The 22,999-nt window shown below is 66.1% G+C and overlaps 3 protein-coding genes across 5 annotated transcripts; 1 reads left to right on the top strand and 2 right to left on the bottom strand.

Annotated features, from left to right (window-relative positions):
• The first annotated feature begins 951 nt into the window (after window positions 1-951).
• Window positions 952-8,478, top strand: GTPBP3 (GTP binding protein 3, mitochondrial). Of its 3 annotated transcripts, XM_059719498.1 has the most exons (10): window positions 952-1,047; window positions 1,269-1,507; window positions 1,637-1,723; window positions 1,938-2,140; window positions 2,375-2,447; window positions 2,599-2,742; window positions 3,274-3,439; window positions 3,729-4,013; window positions 4,312-4,539; window positions 8,069-8,478. In XM_059719498.1, the coding sequence occupies exons 1-10, from the start codon at window positions 1,013-1,015 to the stop codon at window positions 8,346-8,348; spliced, it is 1,740 nt and encodes a 579-aa protein (XP_059575481.1). In that variant the 5' UTR covers window positions 952-1,012; the 3' UTR covers window positions 8,349-8,478. The 3 variants fall into 3 exon arrangements, with proteins under 3 accessions (XP_059575481.1, XP_059575482.1, XP_014458808.3); XM_059719499.1 differs by lacking the exon at window positions 3,729-4,013; XM_014603322.3 differs by lacking the exon at window positions 8,069-8,478 and having other exon boundaries at window positions 953-1,047; window positions 4,312-4,799.
• On the bottom strand, window positions 7,205-11,204 carry PLVAP (plasmalemma vesicle associated protein). The gene is made up of 6 exons (XM_006272140.4): window positions 10,728-11,204; window positions 9,907-10,003; window positions 8,836-9,479; window positions 8,472-8,610; window positions 7,983-8,073; window positions 7,205-7,717 (listed from the first exon to the last, which is right to left on the bottom strand). Exons 1-6 carry the CDS (start codon window positions 11,106-11,108, stop codon window positions 7,711-7,713), a joined length of 1,359 nt encoding a protein of 452 aa, XP_006272202.3. The 5' UTR covers window positions 11,109-11,204; the 3' UTR covers window positions 7,205-7,710.
• A 1,564-nt stretch (window positions 11,205-12,768) lies between these two features.
• LOC132246592 (uncharacterized) lies at window positions 12,769-20,083 on the bottom strand. Its single transcript, XM_059719912.1, has 5 exons — window positions 19,754-20,083; window positions 18,553-18,649; window positions 18,106-18,238; window positions 17,523-17,652; window positions 12,769-16,959 (listed from the first exon to the last, which is right to left on the bottom strand). Exons 1-5 carry the CDS (start codon window positions 20,081-20,083, stop codon window positions 16,936-16,938), a joined length of 714 nt encoding a protein of 237 aa, XP_059575895.1. The 3' UTR covers window positions 12,769-16,935.
• Window positions 20,084-22,999: the final 2,916 nt, after the last annotated feature.

Below are 22,999 nucleotides of genomic sequence, written 5' to 3'. Positions count from 1 at the left end.
CACCGAGCTGTCTCCCTTGGGCACTGTCAGCCGCTTCTCTGAGCCCTGGGGAGGCGCTTACAGGGCCACGTGCTTGCTCTGAGCCTCCGGGAAGCCAGCAAAGGTCCCAGGTGGGTTGGGGAGGCTGGGCTGGCCCCATGCTGCCCTGTCCCGTGTCCCTTCCCAGCACGTTCCCCGCAGTGCAGCGCCGTGGGTCACGGCAGCCGGGCTGGCGAGGCCGGGCTGCTCCGGCAACAGGTGAGGTCATCTCATCTTGCAGCAGAGGATCAAAATAGCTGCCTGGTCCCTCGGCTCAGCAGCAATAAATAATTCACTCCCTTCTCCGCTTCTCATGCGAGATGGCGTGGGGGGGCTCCTCCTGCCCGCCTTCCCCTGGCACTGCCAGGACAGGGCTTTCGATTTAGGGTCCTGGATGAACTCCGCCTGGAGCTGGTGCCTGCCTACCTGCTCAGGCCGGGTGTGACAGACCCCCTGCTTTCCAAAACGGGCTTCATCCAGATGTCGGCAGTGGCCAGGGCTGTGCGGCACGCTGCAGCCCCTCGTGCAAAAGGCACGCGTGATGCCCACGTCCAGCATTGCGTTTGCACGCCCAGCACTGGGCTCCCCCGTGTTTCCACCCTTCGCTCTGTGTGTACATATCTATATACGTGTGTATGTACACGCATACATGTACGGGCATGTGTGGGCCTACATATACGTGCATACTTGTATGTGCACATGTACATACGTATGTGCATGCATAGAGGTGTGCACATGCGCGTGCATACATGCATGTGTGTGTGCGTGCGTATGGGTACGTGCACATGTGTGTGCATGTCTGAGTGCCCGGCGTCTCGGAGCAGGCCCCGGACGGGTCGCAGGGCGGAAGCACCTCAGCCCGCCCTCCTCCGCGGCCAACCAGAGGCAGCGGCGCCCGTTGGTCCCGCCCCTTTGCGGACCCTCGGCCAATCGCGGCGCGGGACGCGTGCCTGCCCTTGAGGTCGCGGCGCGGCCGGGCAGAGCGGGCAGGGGCATGCGGGCGGGCTCGTGCGGGTCGCTGCTGCGCTGGTGCGTGCGGGCCCCGGGGTGCTGCGGGCTGGGCCTTGCACTGCGGGGTGCCTGGCCCCGCGCACCCCCCGCACTGCCCGGGGCTGGGGAGGGTCCCCGGGGTGCCGCGGAGCCAGCGGGAAGCGCCCCGTGCTCCCCTGGAGCTGGCAGGGAGCGGGGTGCCCTGCTGTGGGCACCCCGTGCCCGGGGCATCAGCTCACCTGTGCCCTCTGGTCAGGCAGGCTGGCGAAGCGGAGCTACGGCTGCGCCCAGCAGAGAGACACCGTCTTCGCCGTGTCCTCGGGCCACGGGAAATGCGGCGTGGCCGTGATCCGCACCAGTGGCCCCGCCAGCGCCACGGCCCTGCGCCGCCTGACCGGGCGCGACGAGCTGCCCCGGCCTAGGGCCGTCGCCCTGCGGAGGATCCGCGACCCCGGCTCCGCCGAGCCCCTGGACCGGGGCCTCGTGGTCTGGTTCCCAGGTGAGAGGGGTGCCGAGGGGTACCCGGTGCCCGCGTGGGCACTTGTGCTGGGGTGCCTGCCAGGAGAGCCGTGGAGGGCCGGGTTGCAACGGCGGGGGCAGCCCTGACGCCCCATGTGCTCCTCTGCAGGGCCTCACAGCTTCACCGGCGAGGACTGCGCGGAGCTGCACGTGCACGGGGGACCGGCCGTGGTGAGCGGGGTGCTGCAGGCCCTGGGTACGACGCCGGCACTCCCTCCTGCCTCCGCTGCCAGGGATGCCCCAGCCTGGCGCGAGCGTGCAGCCGCCTGTCTCTGAGTCTTGGCCCCCAAGACTAACCTGGGACAGCCCCGAGGCTGCACCCGATGCTGGGCTGGGAGGGGAGCCCCCAGCTCGGGATGCGTCCTGCTGCCCGGCACCGTGCCCATGCGCTGCCCGTGTGCTCTCCCCAGGGCGCCTGCCTGGCCTGCGCCCGGCCGAGCCCGGGGAGTTCACCAAGCGCGCCTTCCAGAACGGCAAGCTGGACCTGACCGAGGCCGAGGGGCTGGGCGACCTGATCCACGCAGAGACCGAGGCCCAGCGACGCCAGGCCCTGCGCCAGATGGAGGGCGAGCTGGGGCAGCTCTACCAGCGCTGGAGCCAGGAGCTCACCCAGGCAAGAGCCGGCGCCCCCCTGGGGCACCTCCAGGGTCTGCCCTCTGCCACAGCCTGCCCAGGAGGCCTTGGCTGAGTCACCCCCTCATGCTGGGCCTCAGTTTCCCCAAACGCTCTGCTCTCTCGGCTGTGCTGAGGTTCGCTTCGGGGAGCAGGCAGGACCCAGCTCCTCCGGCCCCAGCCCTGGCAGGGCCCACGTGGGCACGGGACCCTGTTAACCCTTCCTGCCCCGCAGGCACTGGCCTACATCGAAGCCTTTATTGACTTCAGCGAGGATGACAACGTGGAGGAGGACGTGCTGACTCGAGGTGAGGGCTGAGGACCCGCTGGCCCTTCATGGGGGTGGCGCTGGCTGGACCTGCCCCCCCCCCGTGCTGACCTGGGCTGGCTGCAGGATTGAGGCCGTGGTCAGGGATGGGGGCTGTGCTGTCTTTCTCACTCCTGTTCCTGCCCCCGCAGTGGACACAGCCGTGGCCCAGCTGGATCGGGAGCTACGGGGGCACCTGCAGGATGGGCGGCGAGGGGAACGGCTGCGCGGGGGCGTCCACGTCGTCATCGCCGGGCCCCCCAACGCGGGCAAGAGCAGCCTGCTCAACCTGCTCTGTGAGTGGAGCCCTTCCCGGGCCCCTGGGCTGTCCGCACAGGCCAGGCACCCCCTGCTCGAGTGTCCTCCTGTACGGCCCTGCACCACGGGGCCACGGTGCTGGCCGTGGCCTGGTCGGCTTTCCCGGTCCCAGCAGTGCTCCCGGTGCCCACCAGGTGGCAGCACGAGCCCCTGGCATTGCCCTGGTTGCAGCCAGGAGGCTCTGGCTCCATGCTCGTTGAGCTGTGGTTGCACGTGGGGGCCCCTCCATCATCCCCAGCCTTTATCCTGGGGTTGTGGCCCTGGTGCCTGCCCCATGCCCCTGTGTGGGGGCAGCTGCAAGCCTCTCCTTTGGGTCAGGGTCCTTCCCTTCAAAGGGGGAGTGGGGCCTAGCAGGCACCCCCTGGCTCCTGCTGCCAGGGAGTGGCAGGTCCTGGAGGCCGTGGCTGGGGTCTGCCCCTTGCCCGGGAGCCCTGTGGCTGCCCCCGGCACAGCAGCGGTCCCTGGCAGGGCTCCAGTCCAGCCCTAATGCCCGCCTCTGCCCCGTCCAGGCCAGCGGCCTGCAGCCATTGTGTCGCCGGTGCCAGGCACGACAAGGGACGTGGTGGAGACGACGCTGAATGTGGGTGGCTACCCCGTGGTGCTGAGTGACACGGCCGGGCTGCGGGATGCCCGGGACCCCGTCGAGCAGGAGGGCGTGAGCCGGGCGCGGGACAGGTGAGGTGGGCACGGGGCTTCACCGGCCCCACCGCTGCTCTGTCCTGGGGCAGGGACCGGTGAGTCCAGGGAGCCGCGGGCTCCCAAAGGGGCAGGGAAGGGGACAGGGCAAGTCTCCGGGGTTAATAGCACTATTAACCCCTGCACTGTTTAACCCCTTGTTTGCCATCTGAGCACACACTGCCTCTGCAGCCTGCCAGGAGTAGGACTCCTTCTGGGATGGGGTAGGGTGGGTTTTGGGGAGGGGGTTGTGGCCAGCCTCACGCCCTTTTCCCCCTCCCTCTCCCAGGCTGCAGCAGGCAGACCTGGTCCTGGCAGTGCTGGATGCAGCGGAGCTGGCCCCGCAACCCGGGCGCCTTGCTGGAGCCTTGCAGGCCGTGCTGCCCCCCAGCCCCCCTCCCAGGCCCTGCCTCCTGGTGCTCAACAAAGCCGACCTGCTGGCGGAGCAGAGCCGGGGGGCCCTGCAGCAGGCCTGTGCAGGGGACACCCTGCCCCCCGCCTGCCTGCTTTCCTGCATGACCAGGGAGGGCACCGCCACACTCCTGCGCCTGCTGGGTGGGCAGCTGCAGCACATGTGAGCTCGGGGGGATTGGGGCAGGGGCAGGAGAGCTGGGACCCCCTAGCCTTGCCTTGGCAGTGGGCAGTGGCCTGGCAGTGAAGGCCAGGGGGCTAGAGCCAGCAGTGGGGAGGGGCCTTGCTGTTGGAAGGACTTGGGGAGGGAGGGTTTTGGGGGTGGGGGCGCTTGGCAAGCCCCAGCCCCTGGAGTGGGAGGGGAATCCCCATGTGCTGGCAGCAGTAAAGGGGCTGTGACCCCCTGCCCTTGCAAGTGCCTCTGCTCGACTGTGACCCCCTCTTATCTCACCTCTGTCCAGCTGCGGTGACCCCTTGGTGGGCTCCCCGAGCCTCACGCAGACGCGGCACCGTCTCCACCTCACCAGCTGCCTGGACGCCCTGGGCCGGTACCACCGGGGCAGGGCCGGGGACCTGGTGCTGGCGGCCGAGGAGCTGCGGCTGGCGCGACGGCACCTGGGCCGCATCACGGGGCAAGTCGGGGCCGAGGACATCCTGGACATTGTCTTCAGGGACTTCTGCATCGGAAAGTAAGGGGCATGGGCAGGCGCCGTGGTGGGGAGTGCCAGGTTGCGGTGCCAGTAGAGCGATTGCCTGCGTTTCCAGGCGCTGCGGTCTCAGCTGTGGAGGAGAGGGGCCTGGGAGGCTGCAGGCGAGGGCATCGGTGGAGGGGGACAGGGCCAGAGTGGTACCTGTGGGCAGGGCAGAGGGCTGCAGTGAGCCAAGCCCCTGCCCCGGCTCTCTGGGCAGGTTGTGCTGTGCTGCATTAATTAAAACACCCTGGACCCTTTCCGTGGCTTCTGGCTGTTTCCCTTCCTCCTGCCCAGCACGGGACCTAGCCCAGCCCTCCATCACCCCGTGGGCTTCCTATGTTGCCCTGCGGCATGGAGCAGGCTTCCTTACACCCTGGGGCAGAGAACCACGGCCTGCAGCCCACGGTCACCCCGTGGCAGCCAGTGGGCAGGCCTGGCACATCCCTGAGCCATGCACACGGAGCCACGTCGGGGGGAAGCGGCTGGCACCGCCAGGGCTCATCCACGACCTGGCGAGCGGCTGGCTCTGGTGCCTGGGGCTGCGGTCACTCGTTAGCGTTGTGGCCCGTGGGGTGGTGGGAGCTGCACCCATGGCCAGCAGTCGCCTGTGCAGCTCTTGGCACCGTCAGGAAGCGCCAGCTGCTGCTTCCCAGGCAGAAAGAGGGGTCCCAGCCCCTTACCTGTCTGGTGTGGGGGGGTGGGGGGGCAGCACCTGGTGAGTGCACTAGGGTACGGGGCTTGGAGGGGGCCAGCAAGGCCGTGGCCGGGGGGCTTTGCCCTCCCTGCTCTGGGGCTGGGGGGTGTTGTGAGCAGTCACGGGGCCAGCACCGAGCAGTGGAAAAACCCGTGTGCTGCCTGGAGGCTGTGTTTCCTGGCCAGGAGCATAAACAAGGCACTCAAGCGGTCGGAAGGGAAGGACTGGCCTGAACTTCACTTCCCGCAGCGGCTTTGCCCCCCATCCATCAGCGCTGGGGAAGCAGGGCCCTTCCGGGAGGTGTGCAAGCACTTGCCTGACCTGTGCTCCCTCCATGGCCCCCAGATGGGAGGAGGGAGCTGGGGTTGCCCGTGCTGCGATCCTGGTTGTAGCCCCTTCCCGTCAAGAGAGAATCCCCATTAGCTGCCTGGGGTCTATGGCACGTGGTGGTACAATGCAGGCTCCAGACAGCGGGGGGGCATGTGCTCCTCCCAAGTATTCAGCCTAGCAGCTTGCCTTGCAACGGGGCTGCCCCCAGAGACTACCCCCACCCCAGGGATAGGACCCAGGAGTCTGGGCTCCCCAAGGCATCCTGTCCCATGCGCCCATGCCCTACCACCCTGGTCGCCAGGAGCTGTTTCCACCATGCAGTGTCTGACTACTCTGCTTAAAATGCCGGCGTGGCCCTGGGGGGTCATTTCGGCCCAGCACATCCCCGCTTGGGCTCTGGCGGAGGAAGCCCTGGCTTCTGTGGGGCTATTTCTACCGGCGCTGCAGGATATGCTCCAGCCAACAGCAGGCCCTCTGCCCCCTGCCATGCTCCCCGGTCCTTGCAGGTGTCCATCAAGGGCAAAGGTGGAAGCTGAGCAGCCGTGGGGCCGCTCCCTTCTCCCGCCAGCTGGATCTCGCAGTGGGGGGAGTTGGGGGCTCTTCGCAGTGCCACGGAGGGCAGGGGGGCCCGGTGCTGCTTTCAGCTCTCGGCAGCAGCTTTGTTATCTGAGGATGACGTCGGGCCTGGTGTAAACAGAACAATGTGTGCCGGGGACCCCTTCCTGCCCCAGCTGCCCACTGCTGGGAAGGAGGGCCGGCGGGCTGCGGCACTCCCAGCAGCTAGCGTGGTGTCTGGGCAGCACTAGGGACATCTCTGAGGTGTGCATGCTGGGGCATGGGGGTGCAGTGACATGTGGTGCCGGCCAGGGGTGGGCCCAGGTGGGGCTGGGTGTGGGGTGAGTCGGACCCCCGGCCTATCCCCGCTCCCTCAGTTCCCCCCTCCTGCTCCAGCCAGATGCATCGTGCTTTCCCATCCCTCGCCAGGGTGATGCTGTTGCACCCCAGAGCTGGCTGCCTCCCAGGGGGTGGTAGGGACCTGCCTGGCAGGGCCGTGTAGGACCGCAGGCCTCCCCGCGCTGGCACGGGGACTGCCCTTGGGACTTCCCAGCCGTCTTGGCCAGTGTCATGAGCTGTTTACAGCATCGGAAGGAGCTTGTGAAGGCAGCAATCCATCATCCCGGGGCAGCTGCGTGCTGACCGCCTGGCGGCCGCGTCCCCACCAAGGCCTGCTGGGAACAGCATCGCGGGTCCGACCGGCTTCACGGGCATCTGCCCGTCGTCCCTGCCGGGGGGGCTAAGCGGGTGTCAGGACCGCTGGCTGGGGGGCACGGGACACCTGGCTTTGCATGGGGGGGACGGGGCTGTGGGGCTCCCTGTGCTCCCATGGGAAAAGGGGCCAAGTGAGTACAGTCCTCTGACCCCCCTTGTCCCCCCATCTTGCTGCTCCTGCTACATGGGCTCTCAAGCCACGGGTGAAGCCGGGGTGGTGGCAGGGGGGCTCTGGCCATGCAGTGCAACCCAGGTCCATTTCTGTCGTTCCCCTGTGCCCTGCCCCTCCTGTTCCCCAGGCAGGGGAGAGGATGCCCCCCCGCCCCAGCCCCCCGCCCGGGCAGTAAGGAGGCACGGCTGCTGGGAGAGTCTGCTGCAAAGCATGTATTAGGGTGCACGTGTACAGCCGTGTGCGGGAGGGCTGAGCCCCTGGTGCTGAGCTCGGGGGTAGCGGGGGACACCGGCCAGCATGTGGCACATGGGTTGGGGGGGTCATCACCCAGGAAAGGCATCGTGCCCCCTGACCTGCAGGCACGGGGAGTGTATGTGTGGGGGGTGAGAGGTTGGGGGGGGAGTAGGGGCCTGGTGGGGTTGCTAGCGGGGGTGAGAGCGGGCAGTGCTCAGTGGGAAGCAGGGGCTGTGCCCGGGCGGCACTCCCAGCCCCTGTGGGGAGGAGCAGGGGGGCTGGGGCAGGCGGTGCCTGGCCGTGTGCTCCCAGGGCCGTGGGAGCGGGTGGATGCACAGGGCGTCCGGGCGTCCCCGTGGCTGCGAGGTCCCAGGCCACGCGCCGGCTGCGTCTCCCCAGTGGTGGCCACCGCGCCTCTGCTCCGCTCTGTCCTCCGGCCCTGCCAGCTCCCGGCCCTGCCTGGCCGCGCTTAGCCGCTGTGGGGGGAAGCACCCGGTGCCGCTGGGTTCCTGGGGCATCCTGCCAGCTCCCTCTCGCCCTGCCCTCCCGGGGCCGGGTTGCCCACCGGGTTCCCACGCCCGCCTCCTGCCCCATCCCTGGGCCAGATCCCCATCCTGATCCTGATCCCACCAGCCCCAAGCCCTGCTGGAAGGGAGCAGGCTGTTTTGCAAGGGCTGCCCCTGCAAGAGGGTCCCCAGGGCCCAGCCGAGGAGGCCCCGTGTGCCCTGCTGTGCCCCTTACCTGGGCTGCCCCACGGCTAGGGGGTTCTTGGGTAACTGGCTTGACAGCTTGGCCTCCTCCAGCAGCTTCCGCCTTATTTCCTCCAGGAAGGCTGTGTTTAAAGGGACAAGAAGCACGACAGGTCTCGGCTGGAGTCTGCTGGGGGCACCTGGAGAAGAGCCCTCCCTTCCCCAGTACCGGGCGGCTCAGAGCATTGGTGTCACAGTGGGAAGGCCGAGGGTCCAGCCCCTTGGACCCAGTGGGAAGGCTGAGGGTCCAGCCCGAGAGGCCCAGGTACATGGGATGTACATGGGGATGTCTGGGGGGGGTGAGGGCCATCTATGCAGCAGAGTGTGGACAAGGCTGGTGAACCCAGTGCTGGGGTAGCAGGGCGGTGGGCTGGCCCCGGGGCACGGGCAGAGCCGGGTGCAGGCGGTGATGGGGTGTCTCGGAGTAGGGCTAAGGCAGGTGGGGGGGCCGTGGCATCACCCCAGCCCTCTGGGCACTCACCAAGGTTGGGCATGTTCCCAAAGTTCGGCATGGCCCCCGTGCTGCGGAAGGACGTTGCTGGGTTCCCGAAGACCCCGGGGTTGCCCAGCGAGCCGGTGCTCCCGAAGGGGTTGAGGTTCCTCTGCGGTGGGGCCACGGGCTGCAGGGGAAAAGGGTCAGGGGGCAGCAGTGTCCTGCACGCGGAGACCCCCTCACGTGTCCCAGAGAGCCCTGGCTGCGCGGGTGGGTGCCTGGCGGGGCTGCTCCAGTGCCCGGTGCTTGGGCACACCTGTGCACGTGCATGCACACAAGCACCCCCTGCCGAGCTAGGAGGCGGCACAGGCGGTGCCAGACAGACCCCCGTGCATGTCTCCCACCCCCTCACCTTGAGCCGCAGGCAGTTGTCCAGCTGGGTCCGCAGGTCCTTGCTTTGGACCAGCTGCTTGCGGCACTCCTGCAGCTGCTGGTTGAGGCTCTCCTTCTCCTGCAGCAGCTGTTTCCGCTCCTCCAGCCTCCGCTGCTCCTCAGTCTTGCACTGGGCCCGGTTCTGCTGCAGCTCCTGTCTGGCCCTATCCCGCTCGGCATCCTGCAGCCTCGTGCACTGGCTGAGGCTCTCAATGCAGTGGGCCTTGTCTCTGCCCAGCTGCTGGTTCTCAACGCGTATCGCCTTCAGATCCCGCTCCACCTTGCTCAGCACCTGCTGGAGCTGGGTGCCCACCTGCTCGCAGGCTCGGGTGGAGAACATCCCATATCTGGTGTCTTCCTTCAGTGTCTGCTGCACGCTGATCACGGTGTCCCGCACCTCCTCCTCCAGCCTGCCGCACTTGCCCTCCACCTGCCCCAGCAGCCCTCGTATCTCGCTGTGCTGCAGCCGCAGTCTCTGCATGTCCTTCTGGCAGATGCCCTTCGTCTCCTGGGCCACTTGGGCCTCTTCTTGCAGCTGCACCGTGGCCCGGGAGCAGTTGTCCCGCTGCGCATGCAGCTGCAGCGCCTGCTGCGCCAGGCGGTCCTGCAGGGTCAGCTTCTCGGCTGCGGGGACAGCACCGTCACTCCCTGGGACCCGTCGGCTTCCCTCCATCTGCCCTCAACTACCCCACAGCCCCTTCCCAAGCCCATTGGGATATGGTAGGTCTGCCTCGTGGGTTCTGGGATGGAGCGAGGTCCCAGGGCAACGCCTTGCCGTGCCCCTAAAGCTGCCCTCGTGGCAGCATGGACCCCTTGGAGCCCAGCCAGAAGGCGGTGGGGACCCCCAGCCCCGACCACCCCCTCTCTGGGCAGCAGTGACTTGCACAGATCTGCCCTGCACCCTTCCTGCCAGGCCGGACAGGCCGGAGTCCCTGACGTCAGACAGACGCCAGCACGCGGGTGGGTCTTTGGGAAGTTACCGGCTGCCCGTGTCCCGGGGGAGAAGTCGGGCGCGGGGCCAGCCGCCAGCCCTGCCTTGCTGGGCACTCACCGTAGCAGGTGACGTTGGCAATCTCCAGGGCCTGGTAATAGCGGGCGGCCAGCCCCTGGAAGTAATCAACGGCGCTTAGGGCGGCCTGGAGCTGGAGCTGCGGAGAGGAGGGAAGGCAGCGGGTCAGGGCAGGGGATGGATCTGTGGGGAAGGGGCCGGGGCCAGGGCAGGGCCGTGCGCACTGGGGCCATGAGGAGCTCCAGACCCGTTGGACACATTGTGCATGGAGCTGCAGGACAGCGGTGCCAGCAACCCCGGGCTTCCCTCTGAGCACCGTGGCTATGGGTCAATGCAGGGCACCCTCCTGAAACCGCCCTGCTTGATTCGGCCTCCCCGTCCCCCCACAGGGCTCCTGGCTGCCAGGGGCTGATGAATGGGAAGGAGCGGACGGTCGGAGGTGAGGGATGTAAGCTGGAGACACCCCTCCGGGTGGGGAAGTGGGGTGGGATGTACAGGCAGGCTTTGTTTGCCGGGGCCAGGGGAAGCATGATTCACACGCTGATGTGTTGCGAGGGGAAGGTGCATTGCTCACTGCCCAGCCTTTGCCTCCCGTCCTGTCCCAGAGAGGCCAGGGCTGTTTGAACCATGGCAGGAGATGCAGGGAGGAGGGCTGTCCAGGGGGGGCCGGGATCACTGCTCTCCAGCCTCCGGCCACTGCCCCATCCAGCACAGAGCCCTGGCTGGGCCAGGCAGCAGTGGGGTCACACGGCGGCTGCTCTCGGAGGAGCCCTGGGCTTTGGGTCCAGCTGCAGGGGCTGGGGATGGGCGGAGAGAGGCGTGGGCCAGGGGGAGAGGTGAAGCGCTAGCAGGCAAGGCCGTACCTTGATGGTGGCGCAGGGCAGCAGGCTGGCGTTGCACTTGGTGAGCTCGGCCCGCAGGCCCGCCAAGCTGTCCAGGCAGGCCTGGCGCTGCTTGGCGGTGGCGTTGAGCTGCAGCGTGAGGTTGCGGTTCCTGGCGCTCAGCTCGGTGACCCGGGCGAATTGCTCTTGGACCCGGCGCTCCAGGTGCTGCACGTGGGTGGCGGTGCCGCTGTGCGCGTTGCCGTAGATCATGAAGAGCACAAGGCCCAGGATGATGAGGAACTGGATGAGGGAGGCGAAGAGGAAGAAGTACTTCATGTAGAAGCTGCAGTCCCTCTTGGGCGCCAGCGAGCTCTTGGTGTCCAGGCCCAGCTTGGCCATGGCGTACCTGCTCTTGTCCATGCTGCCGGCCCTCTGCAGCCCCGGGCAGCGGGGCCGGCCCTTTGGCTGGCAGGGTGGGGCGTGCTGGCGGTGCAACCCCCGGCGGGTGTTTATATTGCTCTATTTAATATTTCCTCCTGCCTGGCTCCTTCCTGCCTCACCGGATGCGCTGGGCTCGGGGAGTTATCACAACACGCCTGCTGCTCGCAAACGGGCTATCGTTTCCGGCCTTGATGGACAAGGATGCAGCTGAGGGCAGGGTCCTCTCGCCCCCGAGCTCCCCTCTGCCTGTCTTGAGGCTGGGGGGTGCAGGAAAGGGGGCCGGGAGGCGGTAGCTGGGTCCCGGGGGGGCTCCGCTCTGCAGGAAGGGGCCAGCCAGGCCTGCTCCTGGCTCTGCCCGCCGCGGAAACAATTTTCTCCGGGCCCCTGCCAGCCACGCCAGCACCACACGCACTGGACCGGGTTCCCCCGGCACCTCCAGCGCCAGTCCCAGCCACGGTCCAGGACAGCTCGGGTCAGGCGTGACCCCAGCACATAACTCATCCCCGACAGCTGGATCCAAACTACGCACGGGCTGGAGTGCTCTGCTGGAGCAGACCCAGCGGGGACAGATGCAGATGTCCCCCCAGGCGCAGCCCATTGTCTGGCTCGCCCCACGTCCAGCCCGCTTCCAGGAATGGCCCCGAGCCCCCCTCGCAGCGTTAGCCTAAAATAAAGGGCTCTTGACAAAAGTAGCTTGTTGATCTCAGATCAAGGCCTCGTGACATGGGCAGCTTGGCAAGGGGAGCTGTTTCTACAAAGTGCAGGTTTGCTACGTCAGGTTGAGTTAGGAATACTAAGAAACCAGTTAAAAACAACCTACGGTCTTGGGCACTTAGAGCCCCCCTCTAACGTAAAGCAAGCCTTACATGAGGGAGCTGTTAACTAAGATATGAGGTTGCTATAGCAATGTGTGACATAAGTTATCAACCGTAGGAAAATGTGCCATAAGAAATGCAGTTATTGGGACTAGATGGATATAACACAAGGAAGCCAGCTCTGGTTTACTGGGAAGACCCCCAGCATTGATCCTCAGACCAAGCGTCTGCCCTGGGCAGGACTCAGACAGAGGGGCTTGATCAACCGGTCCCGGGTTGATCAACTGGTGATGTTGTGTTTGTTGGGGTTTTTCGTTTGTTAGGGTGTTGATCTGATCCTATTGCAGTAGCAGGTATCGATATTGCTTTCTCTGTGTAAAGGGTAATAAGCTTGGCCTTTCCGCTGAGCCGGATTGTCTGCAGAGTTTCCTTACCTGGTAAGAGGCCCCTGTGTCGCGGAGAGGAAATCCTCATTGTTTGATATGGAGACGTATTGAGAGAGGGAATGGCCCCGCAGCGGCGGGATGTTCCCAGTCGACATGCTCCCTCGTGGCCAGGCCGGAGGCTCCCGCCTGCAGTCGGTCCGTGGTTCCCATCCGCAGCCTCAGTCTGTGCGCTGTTCCTTACCCTAGGACTGTGCTGGGGGGGTCCCAGCTCGCTGCACCCCCCCTGGGGAGAGAGCCACGGCCCACGCAGCACAGACCGGACCGTGGACTGAGGGGGAAACTGAGGCCTGGCCCAGGCAGCGACTTGCCCCCGGTCACCCAGCAGGTCCACGGAGAGCGTAAGTGTCCCACGTCCCGGTCCAGACACAACTCTTGGGGTAGAGGGGATATCTTTATTAGACCAACACGGCTACAACCAATATCCCAGTCCAGTGCGCTAGCCACTGGGCCCTGCTGCCTCTCAGCAGGCTGCTGCCTTGTTCATGGCCTGAACGTCCCTCTGGTCTGGCCACCGCTTGATCCCCGCAAGGTGCAAAGCCGCGGGCCGGGGGCTGGCGTGCGCTGTAGGGATGCTGGGGCTCGGGACGTTGCAATGTGGGGGCTGCGGGCATCTGGCTTTGGCGGGGAGGGGTCTGGATGCAGTAGCCTGGGTGGCTGCAGGGCAGTGGGGAGCTGCGTCCTGGCTGGTTAACGAGGCCCCACTTAGGGGGAGGATAAATGAGTCCAGCTGCTGTCCACGGCCTGTCTACACTGCATGCTCCCAGGAAAGGCCCAGCAAGCCCCTTGCAGACAGCAAGGGAGTATCCTCGCCTGGGCAGGGGTGAAAGGCACCCCGGCCGTGCTCATGCAGTGCTGCTTCATGGCCCAATTCCCTAGCCAGGCCCCTGCGGGTCTGTCCCTGCTTCACTGCTCCCTGTGGAGGACAGACCCAGGGTGGGCTTGAAGCCCAAGGATCAGGGGCTCCTTCGAAGCAGATGGGGGTTGCAGCCCTGTCCTGATTCAGCTCCATCAAGCTGCAAGGGGCTTCACGGCTGGGAGCAGGATCAAGCCCAGGTGCAAGTCTCCCCGGCTCTGCCCCAGGGCTGGGGGGGATTGACCCCCGGTGCAGGGGCCTGGACCTGCTGCTCCCTGCTCAGGCGCGAGGGAGGGGGCATGCTCCAAGCTTTCGATGCTGGTGGGCGACGCAGCCCCGCAGAAGTGTGGAGCTGACTGCGGACCACCTGAGGCAGCCAGGTGAGCCCCATTGCTGCCCCCCTCCCACTGGCTGCAGGACCTCCAGAGTCCCCTGGGCTTTTTCTGGGGTAAGTCTGGCGGTGTGGGCTGGGGGGTATCGTGGGGCTGGGGTGCAGCCTTGCTCCCCTCCCCTCTCCCTGCTTGCCCAGGTCCTCGGGCTCTTTGTGGGGGACATCTCGCGGCTCTTCCCAGCAAGGACCGAGACCCGTGGCCTTGTGCTACGGATGAAAACAGCCCCAGGCTCACAGCCCCCCTGCCCCTGGTTCCCACGGTGGCTCCCCCAGACCGCCACCCTGCGGTGGGAGCAGAAGCCGCCCGAGGGGCCCCAGAGGCCCAGAGCTGGGGCTGGGACGGGTAAGGAAGGAAGGGGCTTGTCGGTGCCGCTTGTCCTTGGCTCTAGCCAGCTGGGCTTGTCCAGAGGGCAATAGGGCAGAGCTTTGCTGGGGGGGGTTCAGCCACAGCCCGAGGAGGTGCTGTCTCCCCAGGGAGCACGGCGTGGGCATGGGGGTGCCGCAAGAGGACGGGGGTTTTAGAGGCCTCCTCGACATCCCCTCCGGTTTCCATTTCCCACATCCTCACTGTGTTGTCTGGGGCTGAGGCTGCGGCCGGGTCCCGGGGGGCTGGCAAGCGCCTGATTGCTACGGGCAGCGCTGGCCGGATCCCGGTCTCAGTCCTGCTGCTTCCTTCCTGAGCTGAAGAGCGGTTGTGAGTCACCCCCGCCAGCCCCCCCACCCCGGGACAGGAGCCCCGGCTTTGTCTGAGACCCTCCGTGCACCGGGGCTGCCAGGCAGTGACGTGCCCGGTGTAATGTGCGTGCCCAGCATGCCCCCCGGCTGCAGCAGCTGAGCAGGGGGGGCAGGGGGAGCGAGGGCTGACCCCTGCGGGCACCGCTGTGCAGGGGGAGCCCTCTTTGCAGGCCAGGGCTGCCCCCCACCCCATGCAGCGGTGGGTGCTGGGCTGCAGGAGGGGTGGGTCGGGTTGGCTGGGGGGGTGCATCCCCCTCGCGCTCGGTCCTGAGTCCACGCAGGATTTACTTTCAGGGAGGGGTGCACAACTGGGGGAGGCAGAGCCCGTCTTCCCTATACCGGGGCAGGGGGGTCTTTGCAGGGATGCCCCGTGGGAGCTGAGACACCCTGTCCTTGTGCCACCCGCCGGGGGCCTGGCTGGTGTCGCCTGGCTCTTCCACTGAGCTTGCAGCACCCCCTGCCAGTTCCTCCCTGCACCCATGCTCATGCCCCAGGGAGCCCCTGTCACTGCCTGGCTAAGGCAGGGGGGCAGGATCTGTCTGACAGAGATGCAGGGTCTTGGCTAAGGTCACCCTGGTCCCAATCTCCCAGGCCTCGGGTATGAGCCAGGCAGCTCTGCGCGCAGGAGTTGCCCCCCGGGGACAAGCTGGCACACGGCACAGCCCTTGCACCCCCTCCTCTTGCCGCATCCCTGTGCGCGGACCCTCCCATCTCCTGCGCACAGGCCTGGCGCCGGGTCCAACCCCGCCGCTTGCTACTTGGGCAAGGGGGCCTGGGCCCCAGGCCTCGGGCTCGGCGCGCTCCTCTCCTGCCTCCTGCTTCGGACGTGGCGGGTTCCGGCTCTCGGCCCCTGCTCCCCGTGACCGCTGCGACCCTCGCAAAGGACTGGCGGGTCGGAACTGGGTCCGGGGGGGTGCTGCTGGCTTGGCCAGGGCCGCGGGCCCCCCTCCCGGGAAGCCCCCATGCCCGGCACCGAGGGAGAGAGACCCCCTGGCACGTGAGCAGGCAGCCACGCGTGTGCCTGCATGCATATGCCTGATTTTACCAGTCGACCCCCCCGGCCAGTGCCCTCCTGCCCCGTGCCAGGACCAGGCAAGGGCCTGGAGCGTGAGTCGGTCACCCCACCTAAGCGCGTGCTTTGCGTGTGGCCAGCCCGAGTGCAAGTGCCCGTTGCAGCGCGCGGGCCGGGCCGGCACCCGGGGCAGGCAGCGGGCGCTTGCTCGGCCCGGCGGGCGCCCTCTCCCCGGCGGCGGGCCCGGCTGCGGTTGCAGCTGGGGCTGCTCCGAGCAAGCGCAGGCCGGATGTCCCGCGGCAGATGCAGGAAGCTGCAATGGCAGCACTGTCCTGACTTTCCTGGAAACCGTTTTGTGCCCGGGTTTGAGGCGGGGAGGAGCTGACAAGTGACGTGCCTCCCCCCAGCTCCCTCCCCCGCTGACCTTTCCCAGGGGAGCAAACCGCTCCGGCGGAGCCCGGCGCCTAGGGTCTGCTTTTGCCGCCGGACCGAAGGGCAGCCTGAGCCTGGGCAATCACAGCCCAGGGGAGCCAGAAACGCCCTCGTGCTTTCCCACCCGCGCCCCGTGGCCCCCCAGCCCTGCGAGCGGCTTAGCTCATGTGGGGCAGGTCCGCGACGGCTGGAGGACGCGCTGGAGCCCAGCCCCGCGCCCTCCGCGGGGTCTGGTTAACGTTGCAGCCCCTCGCCTGGAGCCGTGGGAGAGCAGGGGGGGCCGCACCGGGGCCTCCCGCTGCCTGCCAGACACCCGTGCGAGGCGGAGGGTTGAAACCTGTATTTATGCAGAGGTCTGCGCTCACGGCTGAGCTGGCTCCGCGCTCCGGCTTCCCCCCGCCCCTGCCGCCCCGCGAAGGCAGAGCTCCTTAATGTGGACGAGGTGGCTGGGATGAAATGTGCAGGGCTGGGGGTGTCTTGGCAGGGGGGCAGCTCCCGGGCCGGGGCCGGTTTCCTGGTGGGCAGAGGGCTGAACGCGGGGCTCGGACCCACCCGGGCATGTTCCCTTTGACTTCCCTGCGCTCCCGCGCCAGGCTCAGCTGGAGAAATGACCCTGCCCTTCCTCCCCAGGCCTGGCACCTTCGCAGCCCCCCGCTGCCTCCCAGCCCGGGGAAAGGGGGTGACTTGCAAAGCTTTGTGGGCTCCTGCACGCGTGGTGCGGCCCCCCGGCACGTCCACGCTCGAGTGCTAGGTGCTGAGGCCGGTTTGGGGAGGCCCCCGTGGCCCCTGGAGGGGGAGCCAGCCCCTGGGATGGGAACCAGCTCTCAAGCACCAGATTCCCTGCAGCTGGGGGGGGGAGATGCATGCAGACACGCGGGAGCAGGGAGCGGCAGAGGCTGCGAGCGAAGGTCCGTGCTGCGGTCCGGGCGAGCCACGCAGGTTTCCCAGTATCGTTTGGGGCAGGTCGGCCTGGTGGGATCCAGAGGTCTCGGGGTCTCTCCAGTGGGGCTGTGAGCATCGGGGGGGCCGCGCCGTGGCACAGCCCTTGGCCGGCTCTGGTGCGGGCGTAGCAAGGTGAGGCCCCGCAGCGATGGCTGCCGTGCCGGCCCGGCCCCGAGTGCTTTAGAGAGGGGATTTCAGCCCTTCCTGGAAAGGAGGGAACCGGTAAGGGCTGTGCAGGGTGCTGCACGTGCCCTGGACCCAGCAGCTGGCAGCATCCGCACAGAGCATGGCAGAGAGAAGCCGCGGGCCAAGCACTGCAGGAAGGGGCTGGCGTGCGGAGGGTGCATAGAGCCATGCGAGCTGGTGCCAGCTGAGGATCAGGCCCCGTGAGTGTGTCCTCCGCTCCCCACCCCCAGGGACCCTTGCAGCTCTTATTGGTGTCGCAGCCGCGGAGAGACCGGCAGGAAGGAGCTAGCGGCTCCGTCGTCGCTGAGTGGGAAAGCCAAATATCCCCGTGCTGGGCATGCACGCTTGCAGCCGCGTGTGTGCAAGGAGCGGGTGCACGGTGACTGCATGCGCGTGTGGACGCAGGCATGTAGCTGTGTCAGGCGCTTGCATGCAGCCCGGCACGCCTAGCTCTGCGTGCCAACGGGGGCTTCGAGACGTGCTGAGCCCCCGCAGCCGAGCAGGGGCAGCCTCCCCGCCGGGCCCCGGGTGCGCAGCCCCCCAGGCGGGGCTCAAAGGTCGTTCGCATCCCTGCGACTTACGAGCAAGGACGCAAAGCAAGCGGCGCTTGCCAGCACCCACACAAAGTACCGGAAAGGGGGGCACCTGCGCCCGGCCGCGCGGGAGCTCAGCCGCCGGCGGAGGGAGTCGATCTCGGCCAGGTAGTCCTGCCTGCAACGGGAGGCGCCGTCAGCCCGTGCACCTGCCCCACGGCCCCCAGCTCCCTCCTCCTGGAGCCGGGGTGGGGGGCAGGGGCAACACGTAACGAGGAGGTGAATGGGTGGGAGACAGGCTGGGGGCGGGGGAGCAGGGTGGGCTGGAGTCGCTGGTAGGTTGCATGATGGGATGGGGTGGGGTCAATAGGCAGTGGCGATTGGCTGGGAGCCGGGTGGTTAATACTCTTCCACGGTGTGACTTGCTGGGAGCTGGGGTGGTTAATGCTCTTCCAGAATGTGATTGGCCAAGAACCGGGTGGGGAATGTTGTCTACAGTATGATTGGCCGAGAGCCGGGTGGTTAATGCTGTTCTGCAATGTGACTGGCCAGGAGCTGGGTAGTTAATGCCTCCCTGATAGGCTGGGAGCTGGGAGGGGTCCCGGAAGGCCATCAGCCCCGCGTCCCTTACAGGCTGTCCTGGAGCTGGCTCTGCCGGGCCTCGCACTGCTCCCGCTGCCCCCGCAGCGCTCGCTGTTGCCCCCGCGCCGCCTCCAGCTGCCGCTGCAGCGCTGCCAGCGTCTCCTTGCCCCGGGCCAGCTCGGCTGCAGGGGCGAACGGAGAGCAGGCTCAGAGCCCCCATCGCCTCTGCCCCCCAGCCCCAATGCTGCGGGCACTGCCCCGGGTCCCCCCGCTCCTGCCCCTAGCGGGGTCCTCATGGCCGTGGGGTGATGCAGGTGCTACGGGGCGCTCGGAGCAGGCGGCCGCATGGAGAGGTGCACGAGGCTGGAGCATTGCAAACCCCACCGGGCCCCGCTGCTCTGAACCCCACAGCAGAGTGCGGTGCACGGTGCTGACTGGCAGTGTTGGCCCCGCTGTGCCCAGCTTCCCCCGTGCAGCACTCCCCTGCCAGCCCCACCTTCCACGGCCACGTTCCTGGTGTCCATCTGGGCGCCTTCTGCTTGCAGGGCCTGGACCTCGTTCCTCAGGGCGGTCACGTTGTCCGTTAGCAGGGTCTGCAGTGGGGGCAGGAGGCCGCGGGGTCAGAGGGGACAGGACCAGGCCATGTGGTGAAGGCAGGGCTCAAGGGGTGCATGGAGCTGGGGGGAGGAAGGGATGGGAAGAGGGGAATGGGGCGCAGGTGGGCTGCATGCAGAGGTGCACATGGGGGGCGCAGGCATGGCATCAGCCTGTAGCTCCTTCCATCCCTGTCTCGCACCAGCCGCCTACCCTGTAGCCCCTGCCCATGGACCCACCTCTGCATCCAGCCTCCCCGGACCAGACAGTGCATGCACACATGCTGGCTATCAGGGCAGAAATCCCAGGACGCGGCTGGTTTCTGACCCAGGCCCTGGAGCACAGAGGACGTGTCCTACCCTGCAACGATGCTATAACCAACCCCCTGCCCAGGCTGGGGACTCGCGGTGCTGCCCTTGGGCTCCGGCAGGGCCGAGTGACCCCAGTGCATGGGGCGGGAAGCAATTGCCCAGTCTGCGGGCGGGCACGCAGGAGCCCATTGTTCAGCAGGAAGCCACGCGGAGGCCTGGAGCGCAGCGTGAGGGGGCGGGAGTGGGGCGTCAGCTCCAGCCTGACCTGGGTCAAGCCCTTTCCCAACTGCGATCTGGGGCTAAGAATAACCCGGGAGGCGAAGGCAGCTCGGCACCGGGATCCGGCTGCCTGGAGACGCCTAATTATACGTGTCCGAAACGGCTCCGCTAAGAATAGCTGCTTGCGCTCTGCTCAGCCGCAGCCTGGGGCTCGGGGCTGCAGCCGGTGGCTGTGCCTGTGGCCATGCCTGGAGGCTGGGGGTGGGGGGCACAGCCGAGGCCCCTGGGCAACTGCAGCACCCCCAGGCTCAGCCCTGCCCGTGCAGGAAGCCGCCAGGGGAGGGGACACCTACTGCAGCAAGGACCCTGCAGAGAAGGGTGCAGACCCCAGCATCTCTGTGGAGAGGCCCAGCCAGGGCCGATGGCTGCCCTAGGTGCTCCGGGAGCTGCAGCCGTGGTGGGTCCCGGCAGCCACAGCCAGACACACGGCCGGGCCCCTGCCCAACCACAAAGGGCTGGGCTTAGCCCCCAGCGGGGGGACTCCCCGCAGCCCCCCGGCCTGGCAAGACGTACCACGTGCTCCCAGCAGGACAGCAGGGTGGTGTTGAGCTTCCTCCCCTCGTCCTTGGCTGCGCCCAGCTGCCGCTGCAGCAGCTTCTCCCTGCGGGCGCCCTCCTCCAGCCTCGCCCGCAGCTCGGCCCTGTCCCGCTCCAGCTCAGCCACGCGGCCCCCCAGCATCGCCGTCTCGTTGGCCGCCTGCTCCCGGCATCCCTGCAGCTTCCGCACGGCCTCCGAGTGCCACACCATCACGGCCACGGAGACCGTCGCCGCCGCCACCAGCAAGAGCAGGACCACGCAGAGGCCCAGCACCCTCAGGATGGCTTTGGTGGCTGAGGGGTCCATGCTCTCCCGCCCGCCCGGGACCTGCTGCCTGCTGCAGCCGCTGCTCCCTTGTGAGCACCGCGTGCCGGAGACAGGTCAGTGCCTGGGCGCTTTAATTGCCGTGCGTGGGCTTCACTGGCAAAGCCGCGCCTGGCTGTGGTTTCCCGCAGGTCACAGCCCAGGGACTGGAATAGAGTTGTTTGTGTTGCAGGCTGCAGAGGACCCTCGGGCTCGGCCCCATGGGGCTTTCCCGGCTGGGGTGTGCTCCACGGGCAGCCCGGGCAGGAAGGGGTCAATGCTGGCTGGCTCATGGGGAAGGGGCAGGTGCTGGGGACTGCTGCACCTGGGGCTCGTTGAGGTCCAGTATAAAGGTGAGGGGAGCCGGGGCTGGCTGCCTTTAGCATGTGGGAGGCACGGGTGGGAGAGATGTCCAGCTTGGGCAGGCCTGGGCTCATGAGGCTGGGTTACAGGTTAGGGGCTTGATGCTGTCTTAGCACCTGGGCTAGTTACTGCTGGATGCTGCAGGGCAGGGGAGGGCATTGCTGGCTCTGGGGCTCCCTCCCCTGATGCTGCCCCCACTACCCACAGCTGTTGCAACCATGCATGCTGCGAAGGGCCAGGACTGGCACTGCTGCTGGTGGGGTGGGAAAGACTGACGCTGGGGCACCAGGGCTGCTGCTTGCCCTCTGCTCTGAGCACTCCCAGCCCCGCTCTGCATCTCCTCTGTCTGGAGGGGTGACGAGGGCAGAGAGCAGGGGGACCCTAGCCCTGGGGAAGCAGGACATCCGGCGCCCTGGGGGAGTGAGCTTTGGGGCAGGATGGGGTGTCAGCACAGCAGAGGAGGCTGCTGGCACAGAGGGCAGCTCTTCCCTCTGTCTTCAGACAGAGATGACCCAGGCTGGCTGCTGGGCCCCAGGGGTAAATCCCCACTGCAGAAGCTGTGGTCCCTCTTGCAAAGGGGGCCTGGCTCTGGTGAGGCCCAGTTCTGCTTCTCCCTCCCGCTTTGCAGCTGCAGCTCGTGTCCTTGACTGCGCAGGGGCAGTGAGCATCCTCCAGGGAAGGGGGGAATCCAGTCTCTGCTCTGGGGCATGTGCCCTCCCTCCTCCCCCACAAAGGAGTGGGCACTGCAAGGCTAGTGCCTTGCCCCCAGGACTATTCCCTGCACCCAAGCACAACCACCCCTGGGGCACAGCACAGCACCGCGGCTCAGAGGGGAAAGAGGGCATTCACATGGGCAGAGCCGTCCTGCTCTTCCCCGCACCAGCCGTGGGAGCCGGGCTCTCCCAGCCCTAACCCGTTCCCCTGCCTGGCACTCCTGGGTGTGGTAGAGTAGCAATAACTACCAGTACCCTCCTGATCTGCATCTCACTGGAATCGCCAGTGGGGAAACTGAGGCACAGATGAGTTGAACAGCAGCAGAACTAGAACCAGAACCCAGGAGTCCTGCTCGACTCGCTCCCTCCCGGACCCGGGAATAGACCCCGACTCCTTCCCCACCCAGCCAGCTCCTGCTGGGCTGAGCCTAGTGTCACAGGGCAGCTGGGCACTATGAGTGTATCAGTTTTGGATCGAGGAGGCAAAGTTGGGAGTGGAATATAGGCAAATTTATTATAGCTTATACACACACAACAGTTAACAGAAAGATAAATGCGATAAGCAGATAAGGCAGTATAAAAGAGGTAATAGTAAAATAATAACAACAGATAATAATAACAGATAGATAGATAGATCAATCTGTCACAGGCCAGCTGGGCACTGTGAGGGTATTAGCCACACTGGGGTGTTTAAAACAACAAATAGACAGACATGGGTTGGCAACTTATCGATAGTCCCTCAATGCCAGGTGCGCGCCAAGTGGTTCCAGTGAAGTCAGGCATCCCTGAAGATCAATGCTGTCAGAGGGCTTACCGGGGAAGGGCCCTTGCTCAGGATCCGATCCCATCCTCACTCACACCGGGAGTCCGGGGTCCAGGCGTGGGACAGAAATGACCGTTCTGTTCCCTCCTTCTTGCTGGTTATCTGATGCATGTGGTTTTGATATCTAGTTTTATGCTAATCTGTTGGCTTCAGGGCCACTCACAATCTTGCCCTATAGCTGTTACCCTATGGGATTGAAAGGTGTCAAAATCCTCACAAGAGGTTACTACCCAGACTCAGGTTTATCCAATGAGGAAATTCTGATGCAGCACCTTTAGGTTTGGAATTGACATCGCTCCGCCTAAATCCCAGCTCCTTTTAGGCTTCAGCTGAATATGCTTTCTTGGGATACCTCTTCCTGGGATGTGTCGGGTGTGCCTAGCAGTTAGATCCAGGTTTTATCGCTAAGGCTGAACCCTGAGCAAGAAACCGTTAGGCCAGCTAATCTCACAGCGACAGATTCGTAGATGTTAGATGTTAGGGTCGGAAGGGACCTCAATAGATCATCGAGTCCGACCCCCAAGCTTTGCCTCTGGGGCCCAGTCAGTTCCATGAACAGTTAATTTATCAGTTTGGTTAAACTTATGACAGACAAGTTACATTTGCAAACTTACAAGCTTATATTAACTAATATTACCTATTTAGGTAAAACACCAAATGCCTCCAAGAAGCACACATTATTGCTTATTAATCCCTCTGGTTCTGGCTGTCACAGCCTAGGAGCTTTTGCTGCCAGCTGGCTGCAGGGATGGAGGGGAGACTTGGCCCCTGTCCTGCCAATGCACACCCGTGGGAGCTAGCCTTCCGGAGGTGATGGACACAGCTCTGCTCCTCCTCCCTGCCCGCGGGATGGGGGAGGCCTGTGTTGCTTGGCAAGGGGAAGGAGCAGCCCTTACCCTGGGCCCCGAGCACAGCAGTAAACAGCAAAGCCCCTTTATTCTGCGAGGCCGAGCCAGGCCCCATTTGCATTTACATCCAAGCAGGGAGTCGCGCTGAAGCACCTGCGACTGCCATCCTTGG

This window comes from Alligator mississippiensis, chromosome 16, assembly GCF_030867095.1.
Source record: "Alligator mississippiensis isolate rAllMis1 chromosome 16, rAllMis1, whole genome shotgun sequence".
NCBI classification, from domain to species: domain Eukaryota; kingdom Metazoa; phylum Chordata; order Crocodylia; family Alligatoridae; genus Alligator; species Alligator mississippiensis.
This window is presented reverse-complemented; position numbering and strand designations above follow the sequence as displayed.

Bases quoted from the DNA above. Each gene is read 5' to 3' on its own strand.
- PLVAP (XM_006272140.4), bottom strand. From the start codon at position 11,108: ATGGACAAGAGCAGGTACGCCATGGCCAAGCTGGGCCTGGACACCAAG. The intron at 10,004-10,727 runs GTACGGCCTTGC...TCCTCTCCGCAG, and splicing joins TGCCCTGCGCCACCATCAAG to CTCCAGCTCCAGGCCGCCCT. The intron at 8,611-8,835 runs GTGAGGGGGTGG...TTTCCCCTGCAG, and splicing joins ACAACTGCCTGCGGCTCAAG to CCCGTGGCCCCACCGCAGAG.
- LOC132246592 (XM_059719912.1), bottom strand. From the start codon at position 20,083: ATGGACCCCTCAGCCACCAAAGCCATCCTGAGGGTGCTGGGCCTCTGC. The intron at 18,239-18,552 runs GTGGGGCTGGCA...TCGCCCCTGCAG, and splicing joins CAGGAACGTGGCCGTGGAAG to CCGAGCTGGCCCGGGGCAAG. The intron at 17,653-18,105 runs GTAAGGGACGCG...CTCCCGTTGCAG, and splicing joins AGCCAGCTCCAGGACAGCCT to GCAGGACTACCTGGCCGAGA.
- GTPBP3 (XM_059719498.1), top strand. From the start codon at position 1,013: ATGCGGGCGGGCTCGTGCGGGTCGCTGCTGCGCTG. The intron at 1,508-1,636 runs GTGAGAGGGGTG...GCTCCTCTGCAG, and splicing joins CCTCGTGGTCTGGTTCCCAG to GGCCTCACAGCTTCACCGGC. The intron at 2,448-2,598 runs GTGAGGGCTGAG...CTGCCCCCGCAG, and splicing joins GGAGGACGTGCTGACTCGAG to TGGACACAGCCGTGGCCCAG.